General features: G+C 30.9%; 1 protein-coding gene and 1 pseudogene across 1 annotated transcript; both read right to left on the bottom strand.

The window, feature by feature from the left end:
* Positions 1-1,173: 1,173 nt before the first annotated feature.
* LOC113365625 lies at positions 1,174-8,941 on the bottom strand (annotated as a pseudogene).
* A 4,079-nt stretch (positions 8,942-13,020) lies between these two features.
* LOC113365626 (gastrula zinc finger protein XlCGF46.1-like) lies at positions 13,021-13,407 on the bottom strand. Its single transcript, XM_026607137.1, has one exon. It carries the CDS (start codon positions 13,405-13,407, stop codon positions 13,021-13,023), a length of 387 nt encoding a protein of 128 aa, XP_026462922.1.
* Between the last annotated feature and the right edge of the window lie 6,334 nt (positions 13,408-19,741).

The raw sequence follows: 19,741 nt of genomic DNA, 5'->3' as shown, positions 1-19,741 counted from the left end.
TGCTGTGCTTGTGTTTATGCTTATGTTGTGGTTTCTTTTTATCCTTGGTTCTTCTTTTCATCTACAGTGGTAATAAAAATATTAGCATATCGAGAAGATTGATTTGAAGAGATTTTTACGGTTTTAAATGAGTATAACTTTCAACCTTGTGCAAGAATTTGGAGCTTGACTGGTGGTCAATAGACTTTAATATGATGAACTTGATGACGAACATTGTATTTAATGTTTGAATGCTTTTTTCAGCTCTTTTTTTTCAGAAGCGAAATTCGTGCAGCTACTATGATTATTATAAAATTACTATCCTTTTAATATTAACTATGAATAAGCTTGACAAGAGCCGGAAATATATCTATTATTATGATTACGGCTTACTTATGAATAATAAATAAATAAATAAATAAATTGTTTCAAAATGTCATAGATAGTCTAATAATATTATAAATAGTCTCCAATGGCATAATTTGTTCAAATATGTTGCATATTGTTGTAGTATGTCTAAAAATATTGCAGATTGCCTGAAAATGTTGTAATTTGTTTGAAAATGTTTGGATACTGTTCAAATGTTTGTAAATACTAACAAAATGTTATAAAATACGCAAACAAATTGCCTAAAAATGTTGCAAATTTACTGAAAATGTAAATTGTTTAAAAATGTTGTAGAATATATTCAAATGTTGTAAAATGCATAAAAAGTTTGCAAATTGTCTGAAAATTATGTTAGTTGTTTGAAAATGTCAAGATCCTATGAATTTTATGAACTCTTTGGAATTTCTCTTAATAGATGTGAAATTTAATCACAAAACAACATTTACAATAATATTAAATTTTCTGTTTATATAAACATGTAACTCACCTTTGAAATGCTTGCATCACAGCACCAGATTGAGACTCCTACTTCACAAATGAACTGTTCAAGTCAAATGGTTTTCGATCAATAGGCAGCGCTACATTTTGCCTCATGAATTCAATATTTTTATCACTTTCTAATTCACTCTATTAAACAAAAATATATATGAAAGAACATGATCAATTAAATGCATAAAGATTATTATCAGAATCTATTATACCTTAAATTTTAACCTCGTGCATATCAGAATAATCAAGAATCTGTCTTCCAAGTTGGTCATCCATGTCCAAACATTCCCTCTTAACAGGCTTTTTATCGATTTCATCTCATTCGCTTTTAATGTTATGCAGACCACGAACATCTTGTGATTCTGGAGGAGGTCTCTTCAGATGCCCACTGGACATTGATATGTCCATGTCATGAGATGACATCAAGGGCGAGGGATTGTAACTGGGTTTGGTTATTGTTGAAGTAGCCATGGAGGTGGTGAAATGGTGCTTTGACTAAAAAATAGAGAAAATTAGTATTATTATGTAATTTTTGGGAAGGCTAGCGGTTTCTGGAGCAAATGATTAGTTTTTAGGAAAGGTAGGGTTCAGTGCTTTCAATATCTATAGGTTTTCAAAAAATATAAATAATAAAAAAATCAAAATATTCTAAAGTTGGAAAGTCTAGTTTTCATAAAGCTTTTAAAACTTTTAAATTACTATATATGAAGTTCCAGCAATTTGCTTTAAGAGATAATGCTTATTTTATTTTACCTCTCCTCCAAAATGTGGACCTAACTAGGCCTAGAATTTGATACTCGTTGAGGTTTAACCAAGTTAGACATTTCATTGCTTTGAAGACATTGAGGTCTTCTAGATCCATACAATGCAAAATATAAATCTACCAGATCACAACGTAATCTTGTATCATGAGACAACATGCCACTAAAAATATAAATAAACATTAACCGTTGCAGAGTTATGCATTATATACAAATCTAATCTTACTTGATATTATTCCAAATTCTTTCTACCAAATCCTTCGTATCCCACCTATGCCTGTTACAAAAGGCGGTTTATCAATAGCATTCTAACGAGAGCATGTCTGACCCCTGGGTCTCTATCTGTCTCTACTACATCTGAAAGTTTGTTCAAGTCATCTCGCCTGCCCCAAACAGGGTGATAGTATTGACCTAACTTGTCATGAATAAATTAAAAGTATAAATGAAGAAAAGTAATACGATATACGAAAAATGGTCACAATTTTACCAAGCTCTAATTTGTACTTAAAAGCTCATAATTTTCAAATAACTTGAGATATTTTTTGTTTAATCTTTTCCAGGACAGTTAGTCAATACTATCACCCCATTACGGCTTGATGATACATTTATGACAATCACAAATATTGTTTGAAAACAATTTTGAATGTCATTCACCTGCCATTGCAACAGGTATAGTTTTTTGAGGAAATAGTGTTGAAAATCAGTAAAATTATTCTGCCGAATGATATGAGCAGCTGAAAAAGACCCAAACATTTTTCTGAAAATAGCCAACATGGCTGGAGGCCCTGCCCAAGTGAAAACCATTGCATTGGCCACCTAAAACCATGTAATACATTTAATTCCATCTCGCACTAATATATTTGTTCTCACCTTTGTCAGCAGCTTTGCATCGAACTTTATAAAATGCTTGTTCATTCTCAATAGTGACAGTCAAAGCCATTCGCGAGGCAGGAGTTGGGTAGCGTACCAATGCATCAATCGCTTCCATCTGAGCAATAACATCGCGCTCATGTCTCAACTGACACTGCCATTGGTAATCTGGCTGGTCGATTTGAGTTGATCTAAGTAAGAAGAGTCATCTCAGGATCCAGGCGAATCCAGAGAACTGGAGAATCACTGTAAAAGAAAAAATATATCAATATGGATATAAAAGCCAAAATATAACTTTACTTTACTTACTCCATAGCGCTCAAATCCATATCAACTTCTTCTCCTGTACACAAAGGAATCTTTTTCTTTTTATTTCTACGACTCTTGGAATGACAAGTAATGTCAGCTTTAACAACTGTATTTTCAATTTGTAAAGTATGTTTAAAAGTTCCATCAAGTTCTTGCAAAGTAACTAGCAATGGACCAACATATTTTCTAATACCTCTTTGACTAACTGCATCCTGTCCAATTTCCAACTCTACAGTATTTCTAAAAAGGAATTAAATTGAGAAAATTCATTTACTTTTTAATTAATGCAGAAAACAGATGGCATGATTTCTGATTATTACCTTTTCCTATTAAAAACTGATGTCAGCGAAAATCTGGCATGTCCACCAGTCCTCACCCACTGATCAACAAAAACAGCCATATCTTTGCCGGTAACAGTAAATATAGCTTTTGTGAAGACATTTGTAGAAATTAGCATATGATGCCATAATCCACTGCCTTAAATATAAGAATATAAACAAAAATCATAATATGTAATAAGTTAATTAAATGTATTTTACCAATTTTCTGTGTAGAAGCATTCGTAGCCAAAGCTAATTGTTCGTTAAACACTTGCAGCAGTAATTCTTGACCAATCCGATGTTCCAACATTCTAATGACTAAATGAGCCTTTTTTCTCATTGCCTAAAAATGCATTAATAAAATGCATCCAACATTAATAAAATGTGTGTGATCATATACCTGTATATACTTTGGTGACATAGTATGCAGACTTCTGGTAGGGAAATGGTGTACATTCTGTCCATTATTTTGAGCCACTGTAGCATGGTGATTGCCTCCTCGTCCTTGGGGCCCTCCAGCACCTGTTACAGGAGATGTGCCAGAGGCAGCGGCAACAGGAAGAGGTGCAGGCGCTTGGCTGGGATCCAAAACTATACCACCATACTGTTCTTCATAAGCCACAACCTAAAAGCCAGAACAATGTAAAATTTTTTTTTGTTACAATTTATTTTTGTTAATCAAGACTTTAATGTCTTATTTAAAAAAAAAAAAAAAATACAAAAAAAACAAAAAATGCAATACATTGAATATAAAATGAAAAAAGTTGAAATAAAAATTAAATTAAAACAGTAATACAAAAATAATAACATAAATGAAAGATGACGTGATGATGTATGCCGCGTACTACGTCAGGACGCGTGCAGACATTGGGCTAGGTGTTTGGTAGATCGGAAGGCCATTTCTTGCTCAATCTTCTTATCGGTCTGTGAATCGCTTGAATTGTAGGATTTGTATGCTGGATTAATTTATTGTTGAAAGATGAACTTCTAATCTTGATCATTTCGTTGACTGTTGAGATTTTCAAATCCTTATGTAGGCAAAAATTCGAAATATACCAAGGCGCATTAGTAAGGATACGCAGAATTTTATTCTGGCACCTTTGAATGATGTTTATGTTAGATTTGCATGAGCAACCCCATAGTTCGATTCCATAAGTCCAAATGGGCACTATGATTGTTTTATAAAAAGTACCTTGTTATCGAGAGAGATTTCAGATTTCCTCCCAAAAAGCCAGTAAAAATCTTTTACTTTCAGTTGGATTTGTTTCTTTTTATATTCAATGTGCGTTCTCCATGTCAATTTCGAATCAATGTGCATGCCTAAATATTTAACAGAATTGCATAGTGGAATTATTGAATTGTTCATGATGATAGGTGGACTGTTGTGATGTTTTAGAGAAATAATTATGTGCTGTGATTTTTCGATATTGATTTTGATATTCCAATCTAAAAACCATTTTTCGAGACTAGATAAATAATTTTGTAACTGACAAGTTGCTGTTCTAATATCGGAATTGCATGAAAAAATTGCTATGTCATCGGCGTAAGTGCATATGGTTAGAAGATCATCTGTGGGCATATCGTTTGTGAAAAGAAGATAAAGTACAGGGCTTAGCACACTGCCCTGTGGTACCCCGCATTCTATATTTCTGATGCTCGAAGTCACATCTTTAATTATGATTCTAAATTTTCTATTAAGCAAATATGAGCTTAAGATATTGAAGTAGTTTGGAAAAGTTGTTTTGATTTTATATAGGAGTCCTGAGTGCCAAACCTTATCAAAAGCCTGACTGACATCTAAGAATACGGCTACACTGTGTTCCTTTCTATTCATGGCTTCAAGAATACGAGACACCGTTCTGTTGCATTGTTGAATTGTAGAGTGATTTTTTCTGAAGCCAAAGTGATGGTGAGGAATCCAACTATCATTCGGATGATCTTCTGACAATCTCTGCAACAAAAGTCTTTCTAAAATTTTCGATAATATCGATAAAAGACTGATAGGACGGTATGAACTAGCAGTGTGATGGTTTTTGTTTGGTTTAGCGATCATAATAATTTCTGCAGTCTTCCACGCTGTGGGCCAATAATTGTATTGAAGTATGGCGTTGAAAATATTTGTTATATATAAAATACCTTTTGTAGGCAATTCTTTTAACATCTTTGGAGTAATTTTATCCATACCTGGCGAAGATCTGTTTTTTATCCTTTTTATTTCACATAAGACATCATTTTTGGTGAAAAATGTCCTAACGGTGTAGAATGTATGGGTTGATTTATGAAATTGTTAATTAAATTATTCTGGAAAATATTTCGAGCGCTAAAAATGCTACTTAGATGATCAGCAAATGCCTCCGCTTTTTCTTCGTTGCTTTTGGCCCAAATGAATCCGTTTTGGTTGGTTATTTTCAGAGGAGGGTTTTGTTGTAGGGGTTTACTTTTGTTTCTGATTGGTTTCCATATGGAATTATCGTACCTATTTAGCTGCAATATATACGACCTGAATGTACAATTCTTCCATTCTTTCATTTTTTTCCTCAGCGTGTTATTGAGATGATTAAGCGATGTCTTATCCGTTGGTAGATGAGAATGTTGCCAGGTACGTCTTGCTCTTCGTTTCTCTGCAATTAGCTTCTTAATCTCTTGCGGAATTATTAGATTATCATTTCTTGGATTAATGTTCGGGGTGATCTGCTTGGTTGTTTCACGTACAATCTCAGAAAAATAATCTATATTATTTTCTATATCAATAACGCTTGTAGGCCTAGATTTTGCAAATAATTTTGAATCAAGTATGGATTTGAATTGAATCCAGTTAGAAAGATTGTTGTGTAGAATATGATTGTTGATAACTGGAGTAGGAAATGTGCTAAACGTCACAAGTATTGGAGAATGATCTGAAGAGAGATCGTAACCAGATTCAATATTGAGATTTGAAAGATCAATACCTTTCACAATAAAAAAATCTAAAAGGTCTGGAACTTTAGTCGGGTCAGAAGGCCAATAAGTTGGACTGCAAGTTGAAATAAAGGAGAGGTTATTTTGCCCTATGGCTGCATGAAGAATCTTTCCTTTGGCTGTAGTCAGTCTAGAACGCCAGGCAATATGTTTACAATTAAAGTCACCACCAATGATAAATTTATTACCTAATTGAGAGAAAAAAGAAGAAAACTGAGCACAAGAAATTTTGAATCTTGGTGGACAATAAACAGCAGAAACACAAAAATTATATAAATTTGTTTCAACAGAAATTTGAGTTGCTTGTAGAAAATCATCAGAAATATTTGGTAGAACAAATTGCTTTATATTATTTTTGATTAATATAGCCGAACCGCCGCGAGCCCTGCCACTTGGGTGATTTGAATTATAAGTAGTGTAGTTAGTTATAAATTTTAAAGTAGTTTTTTTCAGTGAAGTGAGTTTCTGAGATTAATAAGATATCTATTAAGTTTAACTTTAAGAAACATTCTACTTCATTTTTGTGAGGTATTAAACCGTTGGCATTCCATTCAGCAATTTTAATTATTTTTGCCATTGCTTTTAATTAATTATTTCATTTAATTGATTAGACATAACATTAATATCGTCAACTCCGTAAATAAATATTGGAGGGGGCTTACTGACTGGAGCCGGTTTAACTGAGATGTCATCATTAGCTGTTTCTATTGTTGAAAGGGCCGAAAATCTGTTTTGAATTTTGACATCTATTCCTAATGGTTCAAATGAAGTTTTTCTTTTTTTGAAATTCACTACTTGCCATGAATTAGGAGGTTTCTTGACATCAGAATGTGGTTGAGTGAGGCTTGTAGATGCACTATTACTAGATGATATTACTTCCTGTCTTGAGTCAGAAACTGATGAAGTTGAACGCAGCGAGACCTTTTCCGATGTAAACATATTGGTCCGACCTTCTTCGCGAGGTATCTTGCTGTATTTGCTGGATCCAATAACGGTCTTTCGTAGTTTTGGGATTTCTGATGGTTTACTGTCCGATTCCATATTCGCTTCTATATCTTGATTGAAATGTAAGACATTTTTTTGATTCCACAAACGCACATTAGAGTCTCGATTATGTATGGTTTTTTGTAAGCAATTATTTAATTATCTGTACACTTTTGTAAGCTTTTCATGCAATATTAATAAACCGTAAAATTCAATCTGACATGCACTTGTTTTTTTTTCATTACACCAACAATGTAAAATAATACATCAAAGTAATATGACAATATAATCTGTTACTTACATCCAACAATTCCTGTCTAACCCACTCTCTGTAATCATTATTTCCAAAACATTTCTTCGAGTACAACCCACATAGATATTCAGCAATTCCTTTATTGAGCCAGGTGTCAGACCAGCTCTGCATAGTAATGAAGCAGCCAAAGAATTGTTCAGCTATTGCTTGAGACATTGCTTTCCTGGTTATATAAGTTTGATCAATTATAGCTATGGAATGAAGCAAATGAGTACTCAGAATGCTCATGGTAGTGTAGGCAGCTACATCTTGAACAGTCTAAAAAGAATAAAAGGGGATTTATTTTACAATCTATGAATTAAATTAAATTCTAAAGAAACTTTATTCACCTCATCAACAAAAACTTGCTTATAACAAGGATATGGATATCTTGTAGCTAAAGTTTCCTCATAAAACTCAAAAGCTTCATGCATATATCGAACAGAGTTCTTCAATAATGGCATTAGTTGTGGTAGACAAAATTGGGTCACTTCGTGCATATGGGGGTCCACATAAGTTTCAAAAGGTCTAGTATGAAAAAAAAAAGCACAAAGTTATTGATAAATAATACAATATTGATATATCTAGTCCATACCCAACAGCTAAAGCAATATTAGGAGCACAAGCAGGAGTATTTAAAACATAATGGTAAGTCTTCCTCCTCATATCAGGCGTCATAGTAATTTCTACAAGATCACCACAAGAGACAGCTGTCATTGCTGCGTCAACAGTAAACTCAAGACTCCAAGTACAAGGCTCTGCATAAGAATACACGCAAGGAAACCAGAGTCTTGATGAGTTTTCATGTGCATAGGTGTACATATGAGCTGCCCTCCAAAAAAAACAATCATAAAAATACTGCCAGTTATATTGTGATTTTCTTTCACAAACCTCTTCCATGGTGCCTTCAGTTTCAGGCACAACAAAATGCAAGCCACCTTGAGGTTGCTCTAAAGAAAATTCTATTCCAACTCTTAAACCTCTACCTTCACCAATGAGATGGCTTGCTTCATGGGACACATTGATAAATAATTCTCCTGCATTACAATCAGGATCTATATTTTGAGCAGCCGCTAAGTGACACTTGGAAAATACCTCCAAAGACCTCCTGGTAATAGAAAGGATATTTATCAACAATCCTACTAGTAGAAATTGATAATTATGGGTAAAAACATAGAACAACTTACGTCTTTGAATCATTTTTGCAGATATCCAAAAAGGGATCAAAATATTGAAAAGTAGCCTCACAATCGCCTAATGTGACTCTATAAATTCTACATTGCTTAGCATTTAGTTTAATGCTTCTCAAATTGTCTTTCAAAGGTACTATTGTCAATTCCACGAAGCCCTATTATAAAAATGAGTACACAAATTTTTGTAGTTTGATAAAATAAAGTGAAAATTATTTGTATTTAATATTTACAATTATGCTCTTCCTCTCGAAGCTAATACCAGTCAAACTTAATATTTGATGAGCTGTAAAATAAATATTTTTAATGAATTTATATATCTAAACACCTGCAAATGAAAACTTGATAGACTACTTATAATTTAAACGGTCTGGAATTATCCACTGAACGTTCATTCTTCATTTTTGACTAAATTAAAACTTAAATATACAAATTTAATATTAAAAAATAAATTTATTAAACATTATTATTGCAAAGTTTGCTTCTAGGTTACAAACGTCTTGTTGAATGTTGATATCAAAAGCCTTCCAGTGATAGAGTTTCTAAACACCGGATAACAAAGTGCTGAGAAAGCTGGCTGAAGTTAGCTGTAACACATTACAGATTTGTCAAATCTTTTGCACTGTGCTTTCAACTTTTTTATGTTGGATTCGCTGTTACGATTACTCCATTACTATAATTTTTTTTTCGGCGTGCTTATTGTGTAACTCGGTCGTCTCGTATTTTATATTTTTTATTCGCGTTTTCTTTCATTACGTTTTTTTGCTACGTGTACTAATCATTTTGTGCTTTTGTTGATTGTGCGCTATTTTATTTCTTTACATTTTATATTTGTTGTTTTATTGCGGGATTCAAGAGCTTCTATAGGGAATAAGGTTAGTTTCTTTTCAGCAAGAGACGCGAGTTTTTTCATCTCATTAGCTTTTAGTTTCATTCTATTTTCAGCCCCTATCACTTTTATTGATTAATTTACTTTATTCACTTAGATTCTTAACTTTAGTTTAATTACTTAGATTATTACATTAATTTTACTGCGATGTGAAACATGTATGATATGTTTTCATACATACTCTTGCACTTGCATAGATTATGTGGTAAGATCCATCATTTGCCAACATATTCATGCATGTGTAAGAGTATTTCCAATTGATACTGGATACAGACGTGCGGTTCTGGAAGCAGTGATGCACGAAAAATCTGAACAGTTGAGAGACTTAGAAGAATCACACAATGAAATTGACAAAGAACCAGAAGATCAGATCTCTACTATGTTAAAACTAACTGGTGAAATTGAAAATGCCATAAAAAAATGGACAGGTTGTTGATAGTGCACTATGCATAAAAAATTTAACCACAATCCTAAACCAAATGTCCTCATTTAAAGAAAGTAATGGAGTTCGCACAAATAAAAAAATGGAGTGTCAAAGAATGAATGCAAATAACAAGAAGGCTTAAATTGCTATTTAAATTATTTAATTTATTTAAATTTGATTTATTTATTTATTTATTTTAGTTATATTGTGAAGCAATCAATCTATTGCAATATTTTATATTGTCCTTTCGACAAATCGAAAGTGATGAGAGTATCAAAAAGAGATGATAAAGACAACAACATTTGTGACTGATGACGCACCAGCATATTTCAATGTTTGGTCTCATGTCATGGGAACACCAGAAAATAAATTGTTATGCATATTTTAATATAAGGGAAGAAGAAGAATGCAGATGGTTGATGACTTACGAGAGAAGAGGAAAATGTATTCTATGTGTATGCATACACGACATAAACAGGTATGTATACATTCATACAGAGGGAACTGGTTTTATTCTCTTAAATATAATAACAATTAGGAAAAGAAACTATGGTGCAAGGCATCGTACCTTAAGGCAAATTGCTGGAACTTTTTGCACCGGAATTAAATATTCGAGGGAAAAAAAATCAGTAATCAATAAATATTGATTTTTGATTATAATAATTGTTTTAAACATTTTCAAATAGGTAATTATAATCCTATGTATTTTATATACATCTTTTTTTTTTTAAGATATGCCCAAATGTTCAGAAACCTTTGAAACGTAAAGATAGGACTGATTAGTTCAATGACAATTAAGTCAAATGAAATTGACTGGTTGGTTGATTTATAAAAATCTATAATAATGTAATAGTTTTTAAATTGTAAATATGATATTTCTTTTCATATTATGGTAATAGGTTTTGAATTGTCAATATGATTTATTTATTGTTACTTTACGATAATAGGTTTTAAATTGTAAATATGATATTTCTTTTCATATTATGGTAATAGGTTTTGAATTGTCAATATGATTTATTTATTGTTACTTTACGGTAATAGGTTTTAAATTGTAAATATAATATTTCTTTTCATATTATGGTAATAGGTTTTGAATTGTCAATATGATTTATTTATTGTTACTTTACGGTAATAGGTTTTAAATTGTAAATATGATATTTCTTTTCATATTATGGTAATAGGTTTTGAATTGTCAATATGATTTATTTATTGTTACTTTACAGTAATAGGTTTTAAATTGTAAATATGATATTAATTGTTACATTACGGTGATACGTTTGAATTGTCGATATATTTTTATTTATTATTACATTATGGTAATAGGTTTTTAATGTAAATATGATTTATTTATTATTACATTTTATAGTGATAGGTTTTAAATTGTGAATATTTGATTTATTTATTATAACATTACTAATAATAAGTTTTGTATCATGAAGAATTGTGTTTGACTGGTATGTGGTTGTGTGTTATACTGGTATGTGGTACAATTTGTTTTCTAATTTTCTTTCACGCCATGCTTTACTCATTAATATTAACATTGTGTAAATAGATTTTAACTTGTAAACTATTTATTGTAAATAACTATATATTTAATTCACATTCAATAAAAAATATTACCACAATTATGCTTTATCTTTTTTTTTAAAAAAATAGCTTTGTTTCAGTAGCAAAATTATGTGATCTAAAAGTTTTCAGTTATTCAATGTTGCATCCTACAGTTTAAACTACTGTTAAAAACTGGAACAGTCCTGGATTTGAATAATGCACTTATTCTGATAATAAAGATTGTGTTCTAAAATTCAATCATTTGTAGTCAACAATATTTGAAGTTTTCAACAATTATATTGCACACTAGTATGGAACAGATATAAGAAATGGTAAAAAAAATTAATTTTGATATGTATCAACACGTAGTCTTGATATAATAAATACGAAAGATTGTAAATGTAGCAGTATTTGGCTTACATAATTATACATTTTTGTGATGAAGCAAATTTATGCACACAAAATAGTTCACGTTTACCAGTGTTCTTCAATTGAAATCTACCATACATAACAAAAATCCAATATTGCAACAAATTTCTGACTGAATGAAAAATTATTACTAAACAACAAAATAAGAAATTGAGGTTAAGTTTCGACAGTTGCGACAAATGTTTTGACATATATGAATGCTCTGCTGTTGGTATGCCTGCTCAGAAGAATTTCTGATTTTTTGAATGTTGGTACCGTGATTTATTCGTTTCAGCACTTTGTTAATCCGGTGTTTAGAGCCGTGTTTCCAGTGATGCCAATTCTGTCATGTCATAACAATGAAAATCGTAATGTATACATGCTGCCAACACAAGAACAATATAACGAAAATTTGTAAATGAGGCAAATTTAAAATTAACAATCACAGTAAGAGACATTAAATAACATATTATTGCTAATAAAATCGATATATAATTTAACTAAAACTACTAGATGTAAGTAGCATTTTGCCTTGAGGCAAGTTGCATGAACTGATATCACTAAAAAATCTGTAATTAAATTAATTATAATGCACAACCAAGTGCTTGTATGTCCTAAAAGCTTATGATCAATATATAAATGTGTACATCAATTTAAACAATACTAGAATAATCACAATAATTAGAGCAGGTTTACAGAAATAACGTTTATAAATATTTCACTGGCTTTCACATGAGCACCCAAGTGTCTCTTCTCATATAGGTACTTTATATTTTTGAGCTTTATGGTTATTTAAAGTTTTTGATGCATGAAGAGATTTGCTACATGTTTCACATTGATAAGGAAATTCTCTAGAATTGATAAACTTGTGTGCATTTAAAGCATCAGATTGTGCTAATGATTTATTGCATATTCCACATTTCTGAAGAAAATTTCCAGAATGATTAGTCATATGTTTTTTTTAAACTATATACGGAACGAAATAGTTTGTTACATATTCCACAGTTATAAGGAAGATCTTCAGAATGAATAAGCATGTGTTTCTCTAATCGAATCAATCGTGTGAATGTTTTATCACATATTTTGCAGATATGTTGCTGTTTTCCAGTATGAGTGAACATATGTCGTTTCAAACCTTTTGGTGAGCGAAAGTTTCTGTTACATATATTGCATTTGCAAGCAAGTTCTCCAGAATGAATTGGCTGTTCTCTGTTATGAGCAATATGTTGTATGAGTGTACATATGTCGTTTCAAACCTTTTGATGAATGGAAGTCTCTGTTGCATATTTTGCACTTCAAAAGAAGTTCTCCGGCATGAATTGGCAGTTCTCTGTTATGAGCAATAATATGTCGATCTAAATGGTGTCTTAAAGCAAATGCATTATCACATATTGTGCATACGAAAGGGTTTATAGGAGCCTGCATTAATTCCTGTTTGATTTCTTCCTCTACAGTTATTTTAGAATTCATAAATCTTTCCAGACATGTTTCTCCATTCTCTGAACAAGATTCAGACTTAATATCCTCTTCATTTTGAGGATCTTCTGCTGAATATTCTAGTGGTTCAATTTTAATCGAGGTAGTTTTTTCTTCTGACATTATTAGATATATTAGATACCTGATTATAACAGAGAAAACAGTTGTGTACTAATTAATCATGTATTTTAATCAATGATATTAAATTTAACTAATTTAAGGTGATACTTGCAGCATAAGGTTAGGAATTTTTCCCGTCGTAACATTTTAGAAAGAAATGTTTTGATATGGTTTTGATAATCATCTTCAATCTTATCATCTCAACAGGAATATTTTTATAAATTACTTTTATTTTTATAAATTACTCCATTTATGTATAATGTCTATTTTAATGTAATGTAAATAATAGAAAGTTTATTTTGTACGTCAAAATAATCGTCAATGTTGGCCACATTGCCGCCATGTTAGAATTGTTCACACGCAAAGAATCCTCAAACTGTGATGGCCAAATTGGTATCTTTAAACAAACTTATACCTGCAATTATTTAAATTATTACATATTGTGTACGTCTCAAGAACGCCTAATACTTTATTCCAACCTTTAGTGAATTTCTAAAAATCATAGAACTTCTTGTCCTTTTCAGGAACGCCCTTTTTGTAAGACTTTTTGTCTTGTTCTAGTTTGCTCGTCAGTACAGTCCTTTTCTTTTTTTATGTTGTTATTAATTGTTATCGATTGTATTAATAATTCTATTATTTATACATATGAAATTAACAATAAAACGTTTATAACAATAAAACTAATGGAATACACGTGTAATGGAAATAATGCATTAGGTTTGGGCAACATGGCAAGCGAATTTAAATTAATTGTTCAACACAACTGATATATGTTCATCGGAAAAAAAATTCGATATATTATTAATTATTTTATGACTATTGTATTGATTGTACTTCAAAGTTAAACTCAAACACAACAAATATTTAATAAAACAGTACAAACATATATATGCAAACCAGTATGTAAACATTTTTTTATCCAAAACAATCATTTTCTACTATTTTGCCCATTTTATTTTCTGCACCTGCCATGGGACCTGCTTCGCCTACTTCTGGAGCCTGATCTACGATGCCTTCCCCGTGATAGTCTTTTGCGCGCAAAACGGACGTTTTTAGATTTTGCTTTGCATTTACGTTTTCGACGACCTCTAAAATGGCATTCGATTGTAGAATAATACGAACATGTACAACATTGTTTAATAATTTACCCTTTGGCAAGAATGGCATTGCATTTAGGGCATCTTTCAGACTCGCGCCTTTTTGAAGGCTCCGCTTTTTTGGCCTATTGATATAGGGCTGTTTATCGCTACAAGCCATACAATTCCAAGTCTAACAAATCAAAAACATTAATTCTGTTGTTATAAATTAATTGCCAGATTTTGGTGTCAATTTACAAATCCAAAACATCTACTTTGATATTATAAATAAAGAGCTCAACCTCAAAATATTTCAAATTATGTGCACTTTTAAGCAAGGAAACATATTTTTTATATTTATATTGTTTGCTTACAATTATAAATAGAGTTTTAATTAAATTTCCAATGCTTTTGAATTTTACAAAAATCTTTAAAATTTTTATTAAAAATACATCTCAATCAAAAAAGAGTTTAAAATAGTTTATTGGTTTAATTATTAAATATTAAAAAAAAATGTTTTTAAAAATTCAATTTTTACTTAATAAAATTAAAAATTTCATATTTAAATATTTTAATATAAAATAACAGTTTATTTTTTATCAAATGAAAGTCCATAATCAATGATTACAAATAAAAATCACTTTTACTTAATAGAATAAAAAAATAAAATAACTTTAGTAAAATCAAAAATCACTGTTTATATAAATTTTATAAAAATCTTAAATATTTTATTATTCTTATTCATAAATCGTCAGTAGAGTCCTATTTTCGTCATCAATCGTATTTTTTTATGCTTGAAATTTTTTTTAAATTTCTTTGCATCTATTTTGTTTGCTCGTCAGTAGAGTTCTATTTTTTATCATAAATTGTAAGAGTTTTTTTATCCTTGAAGTTATTTTTTTGAATCTTGGTTTCTATTTTGTTTGCTTGTCAGTAGAGTCCTTTCTTTATTTTCTAGTCTGATAATCAATTTGCTCGTCAGTAGAGTCCTTTTTAATATCTTAGGTCAATATTAAATTTGCTCGTCAGTAGAGTCCTTTTTTATATTTTGGGTCAATATTAAATTTACTCGTCAGTAGAGTCCTTTTTTTACCTTTTAGTCTGATATTTAATTTGCTCGTCAGTAGAGTCCTTTTTTATATTTCAGGCCAATACTGAATTTGATTTTTCTGTTAAAGTTGGGATTTTGTTTATTTGTGAATAAAGTCATTTTTAATTTTTTTTTTGCAAAATTTGAGTTTGCTCATCAGTTCTTCTTCATTTTATACCCAAGCTTGCAGTTTTGTTTACTCGTCAGTAGAGTCCTATTTATTACTTTAGGTCAATTTTCAGTTTGCTCATCGAATCCTCTTTTGGTCTATTGTGTTTATATTTAATTTGCTCGATAGTAAAATCATCTATTTGTCTTTCAGGTCTATATTTAATTTGGTTGTTAGTAGTTAGTAGTTAGTCTTTTTTAAAGTTAATTTTGTTCATCGGTAGAGTTTTCTTTTTCATATAGGTAGAAAATTTCTACCTAGAAATCTACTCTACCTAGAATTCTACCTCTACTAGAAATCTACTTTGCTCTATATAATAAAGTCTCATTTGCATTTCCTATGCTACTATTTTGTTTGTCTGTAGAGCCATTTCTTTATCGTCTAATCTGATATTTAATTTGCTCGTCAGTCTGGTAATCAATTTACTCGTCAGTAGTGTCCTTTTTTGATACTTTAGTCTGATATTTAATTTGCTTGTCAGTAGAGTCCTTTTTTATATTTCAGGTCACTACTAAAGGTCTTTAGTAAATTTTTTTCATGTTCTCAGCTGCTAATTCGTGTGCTCGTCAGTACAGTCCTTTTTCATATCTTGGGTCAATAATAAATTTGCTCGTCAGTAGAGTCGTATTTCACATTTCAAGATGAATTTCTGTTGGTTTCATTACAAGTTTCATCTTTTTTAAATTAATGAGATATTTAATTTGCTCTTCAGTATAGTTCTTTTTAATTTAAGTTATTGTAATGGGCCGAAAATTAAGAATATTTTTTTTTTGCATTTCTTCACGTTTCAGAGGTTTCTGAACATTTTGACATACCTCAGAAAAAATGGATGTGTGAGTTTATGTGGATACAATTTTTTCTGTCGACGTTTTCGGGCGCACCGATCAACCGATTCGAATGATTCATTTACCTTTCGATTCCTATTGATAGGGAGATGTGTTGATTAGTTTTTGGCAAAGGCAAGTCCAGCCGTTACAGAGATACGAAACAATTTTGAGAAAAAAACATTTTTTTAATTTATTTTTGTAATTTTCAAGAATATTTTTAACTAAATTTTATTTTCGAATATTTCATTATGGTACGGAGTATTTTATATTTATTTTAACTTATATTATAATTTATATTTATATTATATTTACATTTATATTTACATTTACATTTAACTTTGCCTTAAGGAACAATGCGATACACCACTAGTTCTGTTTTGTTTGATCGTTAGTAGAGTCCTTTTCTATTATCGGAGTATTTTTAATCGGTTTCCCTCTACAAAATATTGTTTTTATGAAAAGGGATTTTTGTGAATGGATTATATAAATGAAATTGCGGACAATTTTCTATAAAAATGGGTTCAGTTTAGTTTTTAGTAGTTGACTCTGGTTTTGTCCTCGCGTGTTTTGGGCCTGATAAGATTTATAGGGCACGAATAGTATATATATATATATATATATATATATATATATATATATATATACTAGCAAACCCGACAAACTCCGTTTCGCCACCAGATGGTTTCGTGAGAAAGATGAAGAAATTTTTGTTTGTTTTTATATTAAGGAAAAATTTGATCATTAAGGAAAACCGATAAAAGAAGAAGATAATCTATTTGAAATTATTTAAAACAATAATATATAATAATAATAATGGTAAATTATAATTTATTATTTATAATAGCATTAAAAATATGTATAATATTTGAAAACAATAATGTAATTAAAGTCATACTTCAAATACGATAATCGGTTTGTCATTGTAATTAGCATTTAGGACTTGAACCTTCATTAGAGAAATGAAGTAATTGCTGATTAATAAATTCCATAATATTTGTTCACACAGGGGATTATGTTAAAACGACCACTAAACAAATTGCTTTCACAATATCACTCATCATCATATAATATTTGTGCTTCAAGAACTTCATGTTATTGAAATTAACATACATTCAGTGACTGATTGTATTTTTTTTACTTTTTCGCTGGCGATACAGTTTCATTCTTTGAACAGCTGTAATATCTGTCTTGTCTAAAAATATTTTTCCAATTCAATAACTCTAAAGATTTATAAAAACTACGAATAATATAAAAATAATTTCAAATGAATAAACTTACGTTTAGTACACGGCCCAAATTGTTTAATTTGTTTTATTATTTTCAAGGAACAGGGTAAAGTATTCTTCTGATTCAGGCATTTTTCATTAAATCAAGATTTGTACTACGATGTAACTATGAAATGTTTATTTATCTATGCCGATTTCGTTGTTGATATCGGTACGCATACAACGTTGATGTCGTTACGCATGCAACGACAGATCTCTATTCACATACACGACGACTAATCACAATCGACCCGTATAAAAGTGATATCATCGAGAGCGAATGACGAATCACTGGCACTCGACTCTTACCTTAACGACTCTTATCAGCCGCGTAACGCACTTCCGTTGCATTTGTACGGATTTACATCCTAGTCGCGCCTAATAAAGTTTGACTTCAAAAATATGTATCGATGACAAAATTTCGTTTTCGCCGACGTTTTTGCAAAAACAGTGACGCTTATTTCAAAAATTTAAATCATTCGATGCAATTTTGATGAGGACTTGAGTTGAAAAGTTTTGAGCAACGATCAGCAAAGACGTTTTTTTTTTTTTTATAATTAGCAGAAAACTGCAAAATATACGACAATAGATTTCATAGTTCAAGCTAGCTTATTAAAATATTATAGGCCTATAATAAGCATTAAAATTGTAAAAATTCACTAAAGTTTGCTTGGGCTAATAAGTTCTAATTGTCTAATTTTAGTTATTTATACCTTAAGGGAACATTTTTCAATTAGAATAGCTAATTCTCTTTTTTTTTTATTAAGTCGATTATTTGCTATTATTGCAAATTCAAGCAACTTGCCTTAAGGCCTCCCTATCAATTCTAAACCAAGTTCTAAAGCTATTGATAAGGAGATGTGCTGATTAGTTTTTGGCAAAGGCAGGTCTGGCTGTTACGGAGATACGGAGCAAAGAGTGCAGAAAATAGAAATCGAGGTTTTGAAAAACGGAGCATCCGATTTGAATGATCCAAAAAACAATTGCTTTGAGGAGAAAAAAAATATTTTTTAACTTCCCGAAGGAGAAGTTTATGTTTCATCAAAAAATCCGATTCTCTAATTTTATGTTTTCTCGACGTTTCAAGCCATTCTGAATAGAATGAGACCAAATTTGGAAAAAGTATTGTGTGTGTGGTGGTGTGGTGTGTGTGTGTATGTGTGTGTGTGAACAGATTTTGCCGTCCGAAATCGACGTTTCGTTTTCTCAAAACGGCTGGGCCGATTTCAAAAATTATAAAGCCATTCGATGCATCTCGACGAGGACTATCGTCTATCGAGTTTTGTGGGACGATCGGCGAGACGTTTCTTTATAAATAGCAGAAAATGAAAAAATTTTCGTGCACGTTTTAGCCCGCAATTTCTGAACCGATTAAGAAAAATTCAAAAACCTTCGAAAGATATTGATGGGAATCGTGCTGATTAGTTTTTGGTAGAGATCGGCCGGACGTTTTCTTGTAATAAAGTTTTTAAAAAAAAAAATCGACGATTTTATGATTTTTTTTTGACGGTAGATACCATAGTCTTCTAGGATCATACTAAAAATATTACGGCCCTACGACAACTGGTTCAGCTTTAAAAATTCGTCAAAGTTTGCAAACATTGGTATTGTTTTTTTGGCATTTGTCAAAAATTAGACTTTTGATCGACGTTTTCTCAAAAACGCTTGAACCGAATTTGAGAAATTTAAAAGCCATTTGATGTATTTCGGTGAGGACTATTGTTTGTCAGTTTTGTGCGACGATCTGCCAAAGCGTTTCCTTTGCAATTTAAAAAAAGTGTTAAACTTTTCGTCCACATTTAAGCTCATCCTACCGAACGATTTTAAAAAATCAAAAACTGTTCGAAAGATATTAGTTGGAATGGACTGATTAATTTTAGGTGAAAATCTACCGAGCCGTTTTCTTGTAA

Source organism: Ctenocephalides felis, unplaced genomic scaffold (genome assembly GCF_003426905.1).
Source record: "Ctenocephalides felis isolate EL2017-DRISC unplaced genomic scaffold, ASM342690v1 CF-g0.4_SCAFFOLD_01162, whole genome shotgun sequence".
Classification (NCBI taxonomy): domain Eukaryota; kingdom Metazoa; phylum Arthropoda; class Insecta; order Siphonaptera; family Pulicidae; genus Ctenocephalides; species Ctenocephalides felis.
Note: the sequence above shows the minus strand (reverse complement) of the source record. Positions and strands in the feature narration are given on the sequence as shown.